Below are 19,720 nucleotides of genomic sequence, written 5' to 3'. Positions count from 1 at the left end.
CCCAAACATATAACAAGCCGATCAGTGGCGAAGAGGATAAATTAAAGTAAAGAAATTTAACACCCATTCCTTTGACCACTTCTGAAGCTGACAGAAATCTTTTTGCAGCTCATCACAATTCGACATGCACGCGTACCACGTACTGTACAGGTACACGTACACGTTGAGTGAAAACGTGTATAAGGATAGAAATAAATTGAAACAATGGTTAACACTATATTGACTCAACAAAGAATTGATAAATAAATAGACCAACCGGCTGGTAAACTGATAAGTGACGGAAAAATTAAAAAAGTCATTCATATTATATTTAGCTTTGTTTCCCTCCTGAAGTCTGATAGGCTCGTAGTAGTGTAAACATTGTTACTTCTGTACCTGGCTACTGATCGGCTTGATCACGTCTCTGTTGGCAAGTACTGGGTCCTGAATGTACCTGAACCTGCTCCAGTGTTGGTCAAGTCTGGTCTTTAAACAGCTGTCACTCGGTGCCGTCACTACACTGGCAGGTTGTTCCAACAGTTCACAACTCTCACTCCGAAAAAGTTTGCCCTCAATATTCTGGACTTGGGGCTTGAGCTGTGACCCCTTGTGGGGCGAGCGTCCGCCAGCTCCAGGTATGGTCAGTGCCCTTTGGGATGTGTATACACCTCAATTAGCCCCCCACCCCCCCCTTGCCCGTCTGTAGTATAAGCTAGTTAATTGCAAGTGCTCTGATCTCTCTGGGTAGAGGAGGTGCCGATCTCTGCTTTATTTATATTTTGTGACCTGTCATACCTCAGTATGATTTATATAATTTCAAAACTGTTGAATTAAAAGTTATTGCCATGTCAGATGAACACAGACAGTTCAAGGCTTTCTTAGAAAAATGGCTGTTGTCTTTAGAATGTCGTATTGATTCTTCTCATATTGTAATTGGGTAAATTTTTACTATAGGACATGAGTCCCTAGGGGTTGACCAATATGTTTTTTCAGTATATTTTGGTGTGTTTTAAACGAATCTGACCTTCATTTTTGGCGGAAATTGCTATGCCCCCCCCCCCCCAACAATAATGGGGGAAAGCCTGAGAAATTGGGGGTTTTGGGTGGGGGAGAAAACGAAAATAAGTCATCTGACCTAACAAAACCTAACCTAACTCCTAGCTGGGGGGGGCTCTGCCCCCAGACCCCTGTAGGCCTAGCTTAAACTAACCTAAATGTTTCAGTAGTTATACCTTTGAGGCGCGCCATGTCTGAAAATACAATACCTTAGTTAGAAGTGGAGGGACCAGGGATATGTAAGAATTGGGTAGAATAATCATCTCTTGTAAAACTCGGCAATAAACTTAAAATAATCGTAGGAGCACAAACGACAACCAACCTCCACCACGGCCATTGTGAAACTGGTCAATGAAATTAAAATTGTACCCAGGCTGCATCCTTTGAAAAAATCAAATGCGATTGGTCGAAAAAAATTTGCGTGATGATATCGATACCTCATTGGTCAAGGCTGAATAACGTCAGTCAATATTGCGCATGCGTTATGTGCCGATAATATCACCTCACAGATGAAGACTGAAAAATACTTAAAATCAATTAAATTCAAATAAGTCACTATTATCCATTTCTGCCATGTATATATGGGGTTCATAATGCTCAGAATAGTGAGATCTAAATGCTTCAGTAGTTTATAACTTTCGGGGGTACTATGTCCGAAAGTAAAATAATACCTGTAATTGCAATAGATACTTTGCCATGGCTGGCTAAGTTCCTACTAATGCTATTTTACAGTGAGTGTGCCCTGATTGGTTAAATACTTTCTGTTTAATACAACAGGGGTAAGTCCCCTGCTAGGGAGTTAGGTAAAGTTAGGTAGGCTTCTTTGCTTGATTAGGTCAGATTCTATTAGATTGCAGGAAATGTCGCCTCTTTTATAATGATAAGTTAGTTTCCATGCACAACAGAAATATGGTTAGTTATGTTTGTAGCTACACTCCAATTAACTCACGGCAAAATAAATGTCAAATGCCGCCAGTGTTACGGTCAAATATAATTCTTGTGTTGTTCATTGGTAATGGTCAATTAGCAAATCAGAGCGCATTCATGGTAAAATAGCGTTAGTAGGAACTTAGCTGGTCACAGCAAGCTATCGCTAAATTTTCACTTGTTGCCACTATACGAAATCGAATTTGAAACTATGTATTTCAGATGGTTTTTGATGTGTTATAAACGAAAATGACCTTTATTTCTGACACAAATCAATACTGTAGTTTCTGAGATATGCAAAAAAAAAAATATTAAAAAGTGTTCAAAACACATAAAAAACCATTGGAAAACATTTTTTAATCTAACGTAACTTAACTTAACCGGGGGAGCTCCACAGTCATTTGATGTTCTGTGTGTGTATACCACTATGCCATTCCATGTTCTGGGTGTGTACTGCCACATACAAACGTACATAATAAAAATTTTAATATATCTCGCTCAAACATAATTTGCACCAGAAATGCCATTGAAGAAAAGTGTCTTAGAATTATCGAAAATATTGATTACGACTATAAAATTCCTGAGATTCGTTTAGTGGCAACATGTGAAATACTGTATTACCAAAATATCCACTGCCTATTGTAATTTTAAAATTAGAATAGAGTTTGTGACTTACATTTTGTGAGGGATGTAGATAGTTTAAAAGTGTATGCAACTAATCTTTTATACTGTATATTCAGGTAAGCCATAAGACCCAATACCTGGTAGATGTGTGACGACTGGCTACACAGGAGCCACAATAAGACGGTAAACTTGAAAGTGAAACCATTTATTCAAACAATAATACAGGTACAAAGTGAGCAAAAACATAAAATCTGACATTGCTGGCAGCTTTCTCCAGGACAAATGGTAAATACTGGTACTGCACATTTATCCCGTCTTTATTTATTTGCAACACCTAACTAATAATCAGGGTAAATATTTAGAAGTTGCCATGCACAGAAATGGCCACCCAATTTATAATTTGGAACACCAGTTCATGGGAAGGAACAACTGTAGTACAAATGTCAGTAAATATTCCGTAGTGACCATAATATTAAGTACAGTATTTTAAAAGAGGTGTCATTTACTAGAACCTAATAGAACCTGACATAACAAACCAAAGAAACCTACCTAACTGTACCTAACTTCCTAGCCGGGTGCTCAACCCTCCGCGCTCCCTGCCAATTATTTTGATATCTGGTATCAATGAAAGTAACTTTGTTAAAGCTTCATGGTGTAATTTTAAATTTTTTCTCGGCGTGAGAGAACGCTCGGATCGAGCAGGTCAGTTGTAAGCAAACAGAGCAAAAGACAATATTCGCCGACAGTGACAAATTTTTTCAGAGGAATATTTACTGTAAATAATTAATTTCTTCACGTTCAAAGTATGTAGAGAGATCATTTTAGTGTTATATGATCATTTTTTTGTACTGTGTTTTATCCTGCAATTTACCTCATCCTTCATGCCCTACCCACTACAGGTGATTTATGATCATAGATAGAAAAAATTAAATAAATAGAAAATATAATGATATGTCCGTTAGCCGGAATCCCTTAAACCCGGAACTTTCCGATAGTCGGAATTTAAATTTTCTTGGAAAATCATTCCCAAAGCCGAAATTTTCTGGAAAGTTCCGGCTTTGGTAACGATTTTCCCTGAGGCACATTTTCCAGAAATTTTCCCGTTGCCTGAAAAATTCCGGGATGGGGTAGTTTTTTCCGTGTTTGAGAGATGAAAATCAGGTGCATTTTCTGGAAATTCTGGGGATGAGGGATCATTTTCCTGCTTTGAGAGAGTCGTCTCGTTTTCCGGAAATCCCTCATTCACCGAGTTTTCCGGGAAATGGAAAAATGTTCTCGGAAGTCTCAAGAAATTATCCCTTACATCATCTCTCGGACCTGGAAAAAATCCCTCATCCTCGGAATTTTCCGGTATTTTCCAGGTAACGGAAAAATGTTCTCGGAATTTCCAGAAAATGCGCCTGATTTTCATCTCTCAAACCTGGAGAACAAATCCCCCATCCCCGGAATTTTCCGGGTATCGGGAAAATTTTCGCTGAATTTCCGGAAAATGTGCCTCTCGGAAAATCATTCCCAAAGCCGGAATTTACCGGAAAATTCCGGCTTTGGGAACTATTTTCCGAGATAATTTCAATTTCGGCTATCGGAGAGTTCCTGGTTTGAGGGATTCCGGCTAACGGAGATATTACTTACTTAAATTACCATATAATATCCTTGACAAAATATAAAAATATTCATAGTTAATGGTCTATAACCCAGAGATTAGTGTGTTATAAGTTTTATAGTGTTTTTTATTGATGTTGCAGGTTTTAAAATATCTGTTGACATTGTTTCCACTCTGTAAGTGGTTTAACTGAATGGATTGGAAAGTATTCAAACTGCAGTAATCATCATTATGGCAAAAGAAGAACTCCTGGCGTCAATAGAAGTATACCAAACACAGGTAAGGTCAGGATTTTTTTTACAATACAGTACTGTGCTGTACTCTTAATACTGCAATATACACACACACAACTATTACAATAGAAAATTAAAATGATTTGTCTACAAGCAGGTTCTGCTAATTCAGGGCCACAACGATCTTGTTACAAATATAAAGTTGTTAATATATTTATCGGTTCACAGCTGAATAGCCTGTTTGTCTATGTACCGTATCCGTCCCGGCTGCTTAGACTACTGTACCATGCTATTCAACCAGTGATGGCTTATGGGTTTATGGTTGAATAGTCTGGCTGAATAGCCACTACAATATTCTGTACATATTTTTGTTTTAGTTGGAACAAATTCAAGGGGCTCTAGCTACTGCAGGAAGCGAAGAGAAACTTCAACTTCAGGAGCTCCAAGCTAATCTGTTGCAGCTGTTAGATCTTACTCTACAACAGTTGAATGAACAACCAGAGGAGGAACAAATCCAACAGAAGGAAGAACTTTCATCCCAGAGAGAACACAAAGAACATCAGACTGAACATAATGACACATCATCCCATGAAAAGAAACTAGATGATGAATTTGCCTTATTTCAGGTATGAGTAAATTTTTGCTTGCATTATGTGGCATGAGTAGTTAACCAAGATAAGTTCATAATTTTAATTCTACTAAACAGTACTGTACAATACTGCGACATCATTACAAGTTGATCCCCTCTTATCCAGCACCTTAACTGCCGTCAAGGTCAGCTTTCAACATGACTAAAGTATTATTGAATCATTATTATTATTATATTCTACTATGATCAGCCTCTTATGACATACTACGATTCATCATAAATAATATAAAGTCATCAATAACAGAAAAAAAAATAATATATAATTTGTATTTTGACTTGAGAATAAAAAGATATGTTGTATCGTAGGTGATGTCTCACTTTATCTTCTCTGTTTCCTCCCTCTTAGCTACAACATAGTAACCTAACAAAAAAAATCATTATGAGAGAAGCCATATATTATGATGAAAAATAAAATAAAACAAGGTACAGTATCAAGATGAAGTTATTTACTCAACTATATTTCCTATCATTTTTATTTTGAAAGACTGTAATGTAGATCTAGACTTAATAGTGCTTGTTTTATGGGAAATGAGGGTTTGAGTCATGATATCCCAAACACAGGTATTCGCAGATGGCTGTATTTCTCCAGTAACCATATAGAACATGTTTATGGACATTGAACATCAACATAGTAAGGGCAAAAACAAACAAAAGTTCAAAGAACACCTTGTGCACATGTTGGCATACCTGCTGAATCTAAATATTTTCTGAGAGCCCACAGAAATTTCCTCTGTTTCAATATCAGTATCAGTGTTTTCAAAATGTGTGGTGATATCTTTTAAAACTCTTAATGGCAGAAACAGTGGCTCACGAAATGGATACATCTGGTGGTGATGGAGTGCGGCAGGTGTGTGTTTGTGTGTGTGTGTAACATGGGTGATGCAGTGTGCGGTGGTTTTCTGCTCTCTTCAGGGAGGATTACCGTCACCATCGTTTGAATTATTTTACCTAAAATCTTACCATTTTTCTTTGGTTGAAAGTGTGTTGAACTTTAAGCCTGGGCTGACATTTTTTCGATAACAATCTACATTTATTCATTGCTCATATACAATATTAATTACTACATGTTTACCTGTGTTAGTGGTGCCTTTGTGAGTCAAATGACAAGTATTAATTGTTAGCCATACATTCTCATGCTGATTGAAGAACTGTTCGATATTTTACCTTTCAAAATCATTTGATCAACTTATGAGGTCTCCTTCACTTTTGCATCACACAAAATTACCATTCACCTGACGGACTTGTGATTTTATAATCTGACTCACCGTAAGCTTCTCAATAAATCATTCATCACCACAATTTATATAATTATTTCATGCATTCTCACTGTTATTAAATGCTTATTGTTTTAATATCATCAAGTGGCAATACAGTACCTGTACTGTAATAGGTGTAGATGGATGTACATACTGTACTGGCAAGATCATGCTGGGTGGTCATGATAGTGTTGGGTCAGTTGATGAATGGTTGTGAGATGGAGGTTATTCACACACACTCCCTTGTATTACATTTTCCAGATAATCTTTAATTGTTTCTGTGACAAATATTTTTGTCTGCAAAAATAAAACAAATTGTTTGAGCACATTGGATCATGAGTGTTGTGATTACATGTGCCCAAATGTGATTGAGCATGGCCTGGGATGCATGAATTCTATAGACAGCATGCCCTTCAAATTTGCGGGGGTGAGGTCCTCAAAGTGGCTGCGAATAACATTTGCTGACCATGGCGGGGGGGTTTACATTTTTACCTGTGTACAAAAAAATGTGTATTCCCTTTATGTGTTTGCCCTAAGGACAATTATTTCTTTTACCTGTAGTATTGTATATACAGTATACTGTATGTGTGTGTGTGTGTAGACACACACATACGAATAAATAATAATGGCAAAATCCTCTCACAAATAATTAGAAACAAATTTATTAAAAATGTTACAGTCTACCTTCAAGTCTACTCGATGCTTTGATATTAATAAAGCACGGAATATACTTGAGGGTAGACTCACATTTTTAGTAAATTTGTTTCTGATTATTTGTGAGAGGATTTTGCCATTATTATTTATTTTCATGTGTTTTGTGTGTGTGTGTGTGTGTGTGTGTGTGTGTGTGTGTGTGTGTGTGTGTGTGTGTGTACACACACACATACAATACAGGTAAAGGAAATTACTGTCTCTAGAACAAATGGCTCCCTGTCCCGGCCGCAAAAATGCTGGCAATTTTAAAACTACCCGCAGATATTCTTGGGTACATCCAGGGTGTCATCTGCGAATAATAGAGGACAGCAAAAAAAATCCACAAATTATTTTAATATTTTTGTTGTTTTATTTATTATGCAATATTTTACAATTTTAAATATTAATGTGACATTACTTACTTATTTGTTAAATTTATCTACTAGGATTTGTGTCAAATTTATATTTAAAAAATTACATACTATTATAGGGTATTAGGCTACATGTAGCTTAAGCTAATGTATAGTTGTGGACAAAATTTCCTGGGCATTTTGTAGTACAGTATCTGGCATGCAGATTTTTCTTTGTATTAATTTTATTTTATTTTTTTTTCCATTTTGTGGTTCTGACATAATATGTGATGAAAAACATCGTTATTAGATATAAACCAATCTTATACCCTGTATATGACCCAGAAGTAGATGCCAGATATTGCCAAGTGCTCAGGGAATTTTGTCCGCAACTGTACCATTAATTATATCGGCCGGCATGACCTCAGTCCCAAGGTGGCTGAATAAAAGAGAGTCGACCTGTATTAACATTGCAACAGCAATTTCCATTTATCACATATCTCTAATGTCAATTAATTTTTGCTATATTTTCCATCAGTCTGAGATTGCAGCTCTGTCAGAAGGAAGTGATGACGAGGACAGTGAACCAAAGCACAAGTACTCTAAAGAGGAATTGGAGGCAATGGTGGGAACTCAGTGTCGTTCGCCTTTCACTGAGAAATGGGGAGGTCATAGCTTTCATAATGCAATCATTCTCAGTATGGTGACAGGAGAAGATGGTGAAGCTGACTTACATAAGCCACAGGTAAGTATTGTCATGCAATAGGATGTACAGTAATCATTAAAAGAAAAAATTTTGCTCACAAAATGGTAGTTTCCCTAGAAAACCTCATATTTTTCTTATACAGTATTGCCATAGGTGTTAATTTTTTCTTCATTTTAAGTCTGTGCAAACATTAATTTTTAAACTAAGTTCTGTGACATTTATTTATTTTTGTTTTGAAAAGAAGACATCATATGGTATTAGTCTACCATCTGGAAATGCCTAACATTCAATTGAAGCTTAAATTTATATCTCGTGTTTTCTTATTTCATTATTCACGGATACCATGAGTGCAGGACTTAACTCCACTTCCTTCCCTGCTGCCCCCCCCCCTCCCTCCCCCCCAATCCATTTCCTCCTCATGTCACTTACCCTCGCCATACCACCGTCCACTAGGCAAAAGATATGAGCTAATAGTCTAACCAGTGCATTTCTTATTAAACAAATAAACATTCCACAAATCATTACATTGAGATATTTGTTTTAATATTGTTTTACTTTGATTCCATAGTTATGTTTACTATTGCGAGTTTACCTTCTGTCTAATGTAAGTAAATACAGAGCTGGCACACTGCACAAAACCTTACAAGCCCCTGTAAATGCACTAGTGAGGGGGTACCATTAGCTTTCATTAGGCCTTTATCAAATCTGATTAGACCACTGTACAGTATCCCATTAAAGACAGTACAGTATATATATTAATAATACATAAGATACAGGGTGTATTACAGTACCTCTATATTAAGTGTAAGTCTTACTGTATGACAAAAAATTGTGTGTGGTTAACTGAAACACAAATACATGGTGGTGGGTTAAAGGTCAGCTGTTGAGGAGTGCTTGGCAACACACCTGGTGTGTGTTACTACTCCTTTTCATGCCATCGCTCTAATCATCCACACCTTTCTGCTTTTTCCATATTTTAAAATGTTATGTTATATAATGTTGAAGGGATACAACATTGCTCATTTATACTTTCACTAAATTTTTTGGGTAGGTATCAGCTGTTCAATAGCATGTGCCAGTGCTGCAGGTGCAGTGTTACCAAAGAAACTGATAGATGCTTCACCACTTCCACACTCCCTCACCACCACCCCATCATCACCACTATCTCTTGTAAAGTTTTTAGTACCTCTTCCTTCCCATTTTTTTTTTATCTGACTTTCAGTAATGAGAGCTGTTTGGTGAAGAGCATCAGGCTACAGACAAGGAGATTGATCTGGAAACCCTATTTTCTAACCGGGTTTGTAGTTAGTAGGCTAGAAAAGCAAGATGGCAGATTGGTCTTGAAAGCAAAGTTGGCAGCCCCTCGAGGTAACATGAAGAACTAACTAGATAGCTTAGCTCTAATTAGTCCTGCCTTTAGATGGCAACCATTGCTTTTGATTTGAGGGCCATGGTTGGGATGAGGATGGGTGGGAGAACATAAGAATAACCTCCTACTGCCATGGGGTACAGTATAAGACATAATGAAATAAATCCACTTGTTAGGCATGCCAGTGATGTGAGCTGTTTGGCTCACCTAGAAAACAAGGTTTCAGAATCTATCCTCCATTTATTGATAGAAAAAAGTGATGTTTATATGTATACCATTTATAAGTTTTTAACAGTGCGAGCCATCTAACTAGTTTCATATGTTATATTCTAGGTTCGAGTTTTGTATAGTCAACCAACTTGTTTGGAAATGTTGCCATGCCGTTTCTTCTTGTCTGGTCGGTGCAAGTATTCTGAAGATGAGTGCCGCTTTTCTCATGGAAATATTGTCTGTATTTCTGATATTAAAGATCACAGGTGAGTTTAATGATTTAAAGATAATATTTTTAAGTACGTAAGAGGAACTTAGAAACAGTTAACATTTATAACAATAAGTGAATGCATTTCTAACTTTGCATTTCTAAAATTTTTAAATCTGTGAGAGGAACCATTCTACTGTAATACTTTTGATAGCATATGGAATTGAACTAATACTGTGGAGTCACGATAATTTGGGGGTTAGGTACTGGAAGACAACATGAATTATCAAATCATAAATTATAGTTTAATTGATATACTGTAAATGGAAATAATTAGTTAGGTTTCAAAGGCCCAAACACAAAATGTCATACATAATACATAAAAATACAGTAACACATAGATATGTATTATACCAAAAGTAGTTCTATAATACATAAAACATAAACAGCCAAGGCTGGGTGGCTGGTCAATTGTTCACCCCGGATGTAAACAAGGCACTAGGAATTTAATACAATTCAATAACTCATCTACTGTAGGGTTGAGTGTGGAATTTTTTTCTCTAGAAAATTGGTTATTATATGATAATGTTTTTAATGACTTGGCACCAAATGATCGTAAATGATATGGAAGTTATGGTGAAATTGCATAATGTCATTATTTACTTTATTTACCTAATGGGCACCTACTAGGGGTGGCCATGGTAAAGGAAGGAGGTCACTGACCTGTGTAGGATCCATCCAGTGTTCTTGATAATTTCTCAAAGGCTCTTTTGAAGCCCAGTACAGTACCCTGTACTGTTCTTTATTCCACAGTTTGGACTGGTAAACTGTTACCTAGGTCTACCACCCTCTGTGTGAAAAAGTATTTCCTTGTATTCGTTCTGTCTGATAATTTGGCGAGTTTGTAGTTGTCTTCTCATGTGACATCAATTCCTATTGCTTTTTTTATAAATTTGGCGGTCAAATAGTCATAATTCACAGCCGAGTGGCGGCTGCCGCTGTGATTATTCAAATAAGAAACCATAAAAGTTTTGGAAATAACATTTCAGTGCACTAATATGACTTAGAAATACAGAAAATATAAATATCATTTCAATGCTCTCGTCTAATGTGACTTAGAAATAAAGAAAATATTATGTAAAACTACAAAATAAGATAAATCAAGAGTAGGAAGTGAATTCTGTGTGGGAGAGGTAGGAGGTAGGAGGAATATCCCCACCTTCTGCTCCTGGAGCATCCTGTCACCCTGTAACCGCTTTAAAATGACATCAATAGGTATGCAATTTCACCTCACCATTAGTATTCATTTGCTGTCAGGTTAATAAAACAGTATTTTAAAACACAGGTACAGTTATGGTCAATTTTCTCCCAAAAAGAAACTACTACACTCAACCCCAGATGACTGATGGTGTCATATTACTTTTCCGGTGGGGTGTTTGTACAGTATAGTGCAAACAGCTGACCAGCCAGGTGTAACCCAGAGGATGAGGTAGTGGCTTAGCAGTCAGGTACAACGGCCATCAAGACAGTGGGAAGGACTTTGTTGGCGCCGAAATCAGGTCACAAGAATGTCTACAGACCAGCTCCCACAGTACCAGGTCTAAGGTTAATCTACAGTATATGTTGACTATGTTTCTGTATTGAAAGCTTTTGTCAATCAAGTGACCCACTCCCCGTTTTCACCGTATGTAACTTATCATCTCTGTTCATTGTACATTTTCAGCCTTTGGGCTGCCATGTTTTCTTAATAAACCTTTAATTATTATTATTATTATTGGAATGGCAGGGCTGTTTGTGTAATATAGAAACTACACTATTTGTACAATACTGTATCTTTGTGTTATTGTATTTTTAATGTACGTATTATGTATGAGATTTAATACTGTATTTATTAAAGCAGATTCTTCATAATTTTTGGCCTCTGGAACCTAACTAATTATTTCCATTTAAATGTAATAAACTATATGGTAATTCATGATTTGATAATTCACGATGTCTTCTGGTACCTAACCCACGAATTAATACAACTCCAATGTACTGTACGTATATCAAAAACAGTGTATCAAGTCGTGCTATAATGTGACCCAGCAGTATATTGTATTGTACCTCAATTCACAATAGGTCTATGTTTCTGAAAACCCTGTGATGAACTGAATTGTAGTTATCCACTGATTACCATTACAAATTGGAAGATATTTTTCTAGAAAAACTTCATCGTATTATAAAATGCCACTTCAGAACACAAATTACACTTTTCACCAACCTTAGTGCACATTATCACCTCTAACTTAATATCTAATATGTTGGCTTTATGGAGTCCCTTCCCACTAAGATGTTGTTGGCTTTTAAACAGTTTTGTTCCAAAAAGGTAGATGAATAAATGAGTAATCGCCGATTATTTCAGAGTAGCAACCCTGCCTTAATAAGAGGGTGCTTGGAAGTCCTTTATATAATGCCCAGTTTGCACTCTGTAAAAGTGGGTTTGCAATCGGAAGGGCATTCAGCAGTAAACATGATTTTAGCATCTTAGACTTTTTTCCATAGGAATGTATCATAGCTATTTTAATGGAGTCTATGTGAAAATGTACTTCAATTTACAAATTTCAATATACTGTACATAATATTTTTCAGGAACACAACCCTGTTTTAAATAAGGTTATACCTATACAGGTATATGAATTTAGAAATTTCTCTCTTATTTTTTAATTATCCCTGAAGAGCATGACATTTGTTACCTATAAAGCTTGTCGTTTTATATATATGTACAGTAGTATACTGTACAGGTATAGTGATAATTATATACCTTACAGAGAGCCAGAATATGACACCATAGTAACTGGGAGTCGTGTTTTGGTCCAGCATAGCAGTGACTTGTGGACCAGTGCCACTGTGCAGGATGTCCTTGAAGATAGGTCAGCCTTCTGTGTCAAATATGACAAGAACAAGGAAATAGCAGAAGTGCAGCTGCCACAGATGATTCCTCTTCAATGTGAAAATGATGAAGAAGAGGATAAAGTTGAGGTTGGTATTTTTTTCTTTTTCTTTATACAGTACAGTCTCATCCAAAAGTTTGTTAACTGTCCCATCCAGCTATTGCTGCGCTGCCTGCTTCAGATGTATGAACTTGAGTCTGTTACTTCGTACCTTTAGATTCATTCGTATCGGTTTCATGTTCTGGTTGGTACTGAGACAGTTTCAAACATCTGAAGCAGGCAGTGCAGCAATAGCTGGCTGGAAGAGTTAACAAACTTTTGGGTGAGACTGTACGAACGGTTCGATTAACTAAATTTTAGTTAACGAATTGGCTCCCATAAGGATTTTCAGTTCGATTAACGAACAAAACTTTGATTAACAAAATCCTTACGACAAACCTGTTTTGTTGTGCGCATCAGCTGAGCGGCCAGTCCGCCAGTACAGTAATTAGTTCTATGTTTACATTCGTTTCCAGTGGAGTAAATATCAAGAAAGTTGGTCTCTTCAATATTTCTGCATTTTTTATATTAAGATTATTGATCATTCTGAAATTTAGTTAAGATATTGATAATATATACAGTACAGGGAACAGTTTTTGTGCGCCCATCAGCTGATTGAATCACCCAACAACGCTTCTCGGTTTAACTTTGTTTACAGTGGAGTGAACATCCAGTTTATTGGTCTCTTGAATATTTTTGCATTTTTACATTAAAATTATTGGTCATTCTGAAATTTAGTTAACATATTGATAATATACAGTGCAGAAATTATTATGAAACATGAAGAAGGCATTAGAACCAATGCACTCTGTAAAGAATATGGCATGTCATCATTGACTGCCTCTACAATCAGCTGTTTGATATGTAAACAAAGCTGCCGGGAATACGACATACACACCTCAGAGTAAGTTAAAATACAGTATTCTATTGTTTTTTATTTATTATTATACAGTATACTGTACAGTACAGTACTGTATTTAGTTTAGTGTACTTTGTATGTATATTTTTTCTGTGAGTTGGAACCAATTACCCATTATCCCATTGGAATAATAGATTCGGTTTACAAAATTTTCGGTTAACGAACGACTCTGTGGAACGAATTGTGTTCATTAACCGAGGGACCACTATACTATACTATACATACACACAGTAGACCCTTGCTATTCGTAAAGGAAAAGCCACTTATATAATACCTTAGTACACTAATATACAGGTATACCTATACTGTGTATGAGAAACTTAAGTCAGAGTACTGTACTTACTAGCCACCTGAGTCGCCAGCTGCTTACTACGAATCGTCAAAATCGCAAATTATATACCCACAGGGTAATTAGTGGCTGTAATAACCCTTGGATAATGTAATTACATTTTTCAATGCTAATTACTCGCCAACTATGGGTTTCCAAAGTAAGATTTTGGTGTTAATGTGTTATTCTGTAAGTACTTAATTAGTTAAACCCCTTAAATTTCAATTCTGTGAAAAAAGTATATTTTGGGCGAAAAATTACCAAGGGGTAAGGCTTACCTTTTCGACAGTTTTGGCCCAAAGATTAGATTTTGTTGAAAATCACATTATAAGTACTCCAGAGCATGCTAATTTCGAATATATGGTCCACGATTCGATTGCAGGGTAATCAGGGGCTGTAATGACCCTTGGATAATTTAATTACATATTTCAATGCTAATTACTCGCCAACTATGGGTTTCCAAAGTACGATTTTAGTGTTAATGTGTTATTGTGTAAGTACTTAATTAGTTAAACCCCTTAAATTTCAATTCTGTGAAAAAAGTATATTTTGGGCAAAAAATTACTGTATATATACAGTACACAGTAACTAAAGATATTTAAAAGGTCAATTATGCTGTGCCTGTAAGTTTTAAATCACCTTTCTATACATTTTGTCTTAACTATATAAACAAGTTGGTTTTCACGTTCCCAAAAAATATAAATTTACGTAAAAAATCCACTTTGGGTAAAAAATTGAATTTTTTTAAATTTCATACAAAGGTACAGTGGGGTATGCTATAACGAACGGATCCTACTATGAATATTCCTATAACGAACGGTTTTACCTATAAAATTAAGAATGCTATAACGAACGAAACTCCTACAACGAACATTATTTAATTTTTTTTTTTTCTGATTTATTGTTTTTTTATTACAAATATTAATAATATTCTTTATTTCAGGGGTTTAGATGCATATTTGTGCACTTTTTTACAATTTTTACAATTTTATATTATATTTTTCAGTGTTAAGTGGTTGTATTTGGGGGCCTGGAACGGATTAATCCTATAACGAACGAATGCTATAACGAACAAGGTTCTAGAACCAATTAGATTCGTTATAGCATACCCCACTGCACTACTTTACATGCTGTTCAAAGCGCTGGATTCACAATTTAAAAATTTGAGTAATTAGTGTTAATTAATGAACCTTTGAAATTATCACCTTTATATACATTTTCTTAAAAATACTGTATAGGCTATCAGGGTGTCTTCTGGTCTGGAAAACCTGGAAAGGCAGGGAATTTTATTTGTAGGGCTGGAAAACCTGAAAAGGCCAAGGAATTTTACAAAGAAATCTGAAATTTTATGTGAATTCAGTTCAACTTCAAAATATATATTTTTTTTTTACAGCAATCTTACCGTAAATTAATGATGTACTATGCACTAGATAAATAATATAACTTTTAGGGACAAATTCCAGTAAACAGTCCACTCCAGTAACTGAATTGTTTGTGTACCTATCACATTTCATGTTCGTGATCAAATAACAAAATATTACAGGTTATACCCTGCAATGAGTATTGTACGAGATGAATTGTCTTATAATTAAGTGTCTTTATTTAAGTGGATTATTCCACATATTAGTCATGAGTAATATACAGTAGGTGGATCAGGAGTGTGATTTTTCAATTCTTGCTGGATTTCCGGGGTGTCAAGGTCTTCACTAATGTTCATCATGAGCCTTGGGGTGGGTCGTAATAATTACAGAGTTAATGTACAGTAGAAGTCCAAAAATCCGGACTGCTTCGGGATTGGGTCGGTCCGTATTTTCGGATTTTCCGGATTCTCAGGCAGTACTTTTAAAATTCAAATATAAGGAGGAATGAAGAAGAGATAAACAGGCACATTTTGATAGTTTATTTATTAGCAAATATAGCATGCTTCATTTATCAAAACGAGCTGTTTTAAAGAAAAAGCTGTGAATTCTAGAATTTTATTCTTTGCCTTTTTTATATCATAAATCGTAGACTTTCCAATGTCGTATGTTTCCATTAGAACAGTATTGCTCACACCACATTCTAGTTTCTTAATTATTTCAAATTTGTCACTCAATTTCAACGTGTTCTTCTTTCTCTTCACACAACGAAGTTTATCTACTTTATGAGCCATTGTTATGGGTTTGTACAGTACTCTGTAAATGGAAAGAGTAGGACTCAATATTACATACGTTGTCACAGTTTGATTGCTCGTTTTAAAGTGGCGACCGTGTGGTCGCTTGTTGTCGCTGTGCAGCTGTGGCACTCACGCATGCGCACATACACACAAAAGTCAGCTAAATATAAAAAAAACAGTTTTCGAAAAGTCCGGATTCTCGGGTGGTCTGGATTTCTGGCATCCGGAATTTTGTTTTGTCTGGCCAGTAGACACCTTGTAATAGTATGTACAGTCCTAAATTCTTTGAAATAATATTTTTTATTATTATTAAAACTAATGAAACATATGACTGAATTTTTTTTTTCTTTACAGACACCTGTATTAGACAGTGCTAGTGACATTGATAGCAGTGATGATGAAAGAGCAGTTTTCATCCCTACAGCCAATTGGTTTCAGAACACTCTCTCAAAACGTCTTGGCGATTGGGAAAAGCACACTAAGGTTAGCAATATGATTTTAAACAAAATAGTCCTGTATTGTAGAATGCAGTACAGTATTAGGGTACAACAGAATCACTTAAAGTAGAATTTTCCTAATTATGGGGCTCTGGAGAGTGCAGCCAGATCCCAAAAATGGTTTGGTTGATATTTTTGAAAAACTGGTCTATTTGATTAGGTCAGAGCAAGATCCTCAAATCCAAAACAACAAGGTGACTGTGTGTGTGAGTGAGAAGGCTACAATTATGGAAAGAAATTTAGAAGATATCAGTTTTTATCATGTTCACTGCACCAGAAAGAATTCTTCATTGCAATGAAAGCCAACATTGAATTGTTTGTTGAATAATTTAATACTACAGAAGCAGTTTTGAATTTGTTTTAAAGACATAGATGTCTCAGAACTTGAATGAATACTAAATCCTTTTATTGCAAAAGCCTGTGTTTGGTTTGACAAATTTTGAACAAGAACAGATAATAGACTTATCAAGTGATGATTTGTTACAACAGGCATTTGATGAGTAAATCTTTCTAAGTATTGTTTGCATGCCAAAAAGGAGGATCCCATTTTTCAGACAAGGCCATCAACATTCTTATACCTTTTGTGACATCATACATCTGAGAAACTGGATTTTCTGCTTTTACTGTCTTGGAGACAGTACTGCTCTCAGAATATATTAAACATGAACTACAAGTCACTATTTCTTCACTGACTCTGATGAAAAAAAATTTATCTGAAAATTTAGCTCACAGATTACACTAATACGACCAGATGATTGATTTCACGATTTTTTTGTTGCTGTTTTCTTACAGACTTGAAAATTTTATTTAAAACAAACAAAATCGAGGTTTTTCTTTTATCACTGAGGTATGGGTGTCCAGCTATTAAAAGTTTGGAAAACACTTACTTCAAGTGTAATTGTGTGGGAAAAGCCATAATTAATAGATATCTTATTCATTATGTTGAGGGTAGAAGTTGCATTCATATTTTTAGTATCCAATGAGTTATTAGCTATTAGAAGCTAAATGAAAGATCAGTATGAATAGCCAAGTTAGCGTATATCATACCTTCACTATATGGATCATGTTTAATGAATACTTGTACAATACTATTAATTTCTTTAATCATTTGACGCTGACAGTTTTTCTATTGTATGTTTGTTTGTGTGTGTTAATGTGTTTATTGTCTCAGTTGATTTTGTTAGGGCATTGGATCAAAGCTGATGGAGAAGATGGGATATGTTGTTGGCACCGGCCTTGGCCCACAGGGAGATGGCCGAGTGGAACCTGTGACTGCCTATGTTTACCCACAAGGAGTCTCACTGGGTAGGTTCTTCAGTTATAACACTCAAAATAGGAATTACTTCAAGTTCTGTTGCATAAGCATCTTTTATTCATTCTATAAATGTGTACAAAAAACTAAAATTATAGGAAAGCATGTCATGAAATGAGATAATTTTCATAGTTGTATTAGTAAAATTAAAATGCATATTCCCATTCCTCTGGCATTTATAATTTGCTCTAATACTGTCTTATTTCTTTGGATCATGTGGATGAATATTGAGACTGTCTTGTGAGGTACTAATGGCATAAAAGTTCCCAAAAAAGTGACTTGGCCTACCATGTTTATATGAAAGAACAAGACCCAGGATTAAGAATATCCACATCTTCAAGCAACAGGTGTCATTGAAATATTGATATAAACAAATATTTTTATAAGAACAAAATTAAGAAAGTGATATTGCTTACCTCGTTGGAATTTAATATAGACCTTGACTGCCATCTTAACGTCATGTTGTTGTGAAAAGGATTAATATTTTAAATTGTTGTAAAACAGTGAATTAAATTTAAAAGACAAAAGTAGATTTTAATTTTGGGAAAACAGATGACTAGTGCATACTCATCATAAAGATTGAGAATAAAGGATGGCTACAAGATGCACCTTGTAGAATGTAACTGTTTTGCTCCAAGACTGATGGAATGTAACAGTTCTGCTTTATTTTGATTACAATGAAAAAAAAATTTATTATAGATTATAATAATAATTTTTTACTTTCAGATTATGGTACTGTACATGCTTATTTCTTAAAAGGGAACAGTATAGTTACAATCCACTAGTAAATTATTGTACAGGTTCGGTATCCCTTATCCGAAATTCCCAAGTTCAAAATGCTCCGAAAGCAGAAAGTCTATTTCATTATATTTATGGTAGATAATACACAATATGGCATATATCATAATGTTTACTAGGGCAAATATGTATGTGTAATGAATAAAGGTAAGACACAGGCTGCTTAGCGCCTCAGAGTCAGGCGTCATGGTGATGCCAAACAGACAGTAGTGATTGCTTGCCTTTCTGGGTCTTTAGTGTACATCTTATCATATATTTTATACCCAAAATGATTATTTATATTTCATAAAACTACCTGCAGAATATATATATCCATATGCTGTAAATGAATTTTGTGCATAGACTTTGCCCCATCCTAGTTGGGTGAGCTACCACATTATACAGGTTCTGTAGACAGGATATAGGTATTCCAAAATCCGAAAATATCCCAAATCCGAGACCCTTTGGCCCGAATTCAGAAAAGTGATTTTAAACCACATGAAAGTTTAAACCAAGGATTGAGCAGAGATTAATGTTGGCTTGAGCCAACACAAAGATTCAAACCTGGGTTTGAGATCGGAATTGTCGATCTTTGCGTTAATCCAGCCTGGAGGCAGGATTGGCAGTTGATCCTTCAAGCAAGTCAACATGAATTTTGACAGAGGGCGATTATTGGCAATATCACCAAATTGGAAATTGTGTAGAGAGAAGACCAATGGTTGATATGGAGAATCCTATAAATTTTTATGATGAAACACAATTTAAACAACGATATAGGTTCAGCAAGGGAGATTTCCTTGATATTTTCTGTGATATGGAGCATCTACTTGACAGACCTATTGGCTATGGTTCACCTCTACCTCCCTTTCATCAGCTCATGATTTCTTTGAGATTCTT

General features: G+C 35.5%; 1 protein-coding gene across 2 annotated transcripts in view; it reads left to right on the top strand.

Moving 5' to 3' along the window:
* The first annotated feature begins 341 nt into the window (after positions 1 to 341).
* LOC121870356 (zinc finger CCCH-type with G patch domain-containing protein-like) overlaps positions 342 to 19,720 on the top strand; it is a 36,251-nt gene continuing 16,872 nt past the window's right edge. Inside the window, exons 1-8 of one of the 2 annotated variants that reach the window (XM_042372150.1) lie at positions 342 to 409; positions 4,332 to 4,468; positions 4,800 to 5,048; positions 7,909 to 8,115; positions 9,779 to 9,921; positions 12,674 to 12,884; positions 16,592 to 16,720; positions 17,919 to 18,039. In XM_042372150.1, the coding sequence (XP_042228084.1) occupies positions 4,421 to 4,468; positions 4,800 to 5,048; positions 7,909 to 8,115; positions 9,779 to 9,921; positions 12,674 to 12,884; positions 16,592 to 16,720; positions 17,919 to 18,039 (1,108 nt within the window). In that variant the 5' untranslated portion in view covers positions 342 to 409; positions 4,332 to 4,420. Of the gene's footprint in view, positions 410 to 551; positions 615 to 4,331; positions 4,469 to 4,799; positions 5,049 to 7,908; positions 8,116 to 9,778; positions 9,922 to 12,673; positions 12,885 to 16,591; positions 16,721 to 17,918; positions 18,040 to 19,720 lie in introns of those variants that run through there. The other variant, XM_042372149.1, reaches the window with a different exon arrangement.

Source organism: Homarus americanus, unplaced genomic scaffold (genome assembly GCF_018991925.1).
Source record: "Homarus americanus isolate GMGI-L3 unplaced genomic scaffold, GMGI_Hamer_2.0 scaffold40856, whole genome shotgun sequence".
Classification (NCBI taxonomy): Eukaryota; Metazoa; Arthropoda; class Malacostraca; order Decapoda; family Nephropidae; genus Homarus; species Homarus americanus.
This window is presented reverse-complemented; position numbering and strand designations above follow the sequence as displayed.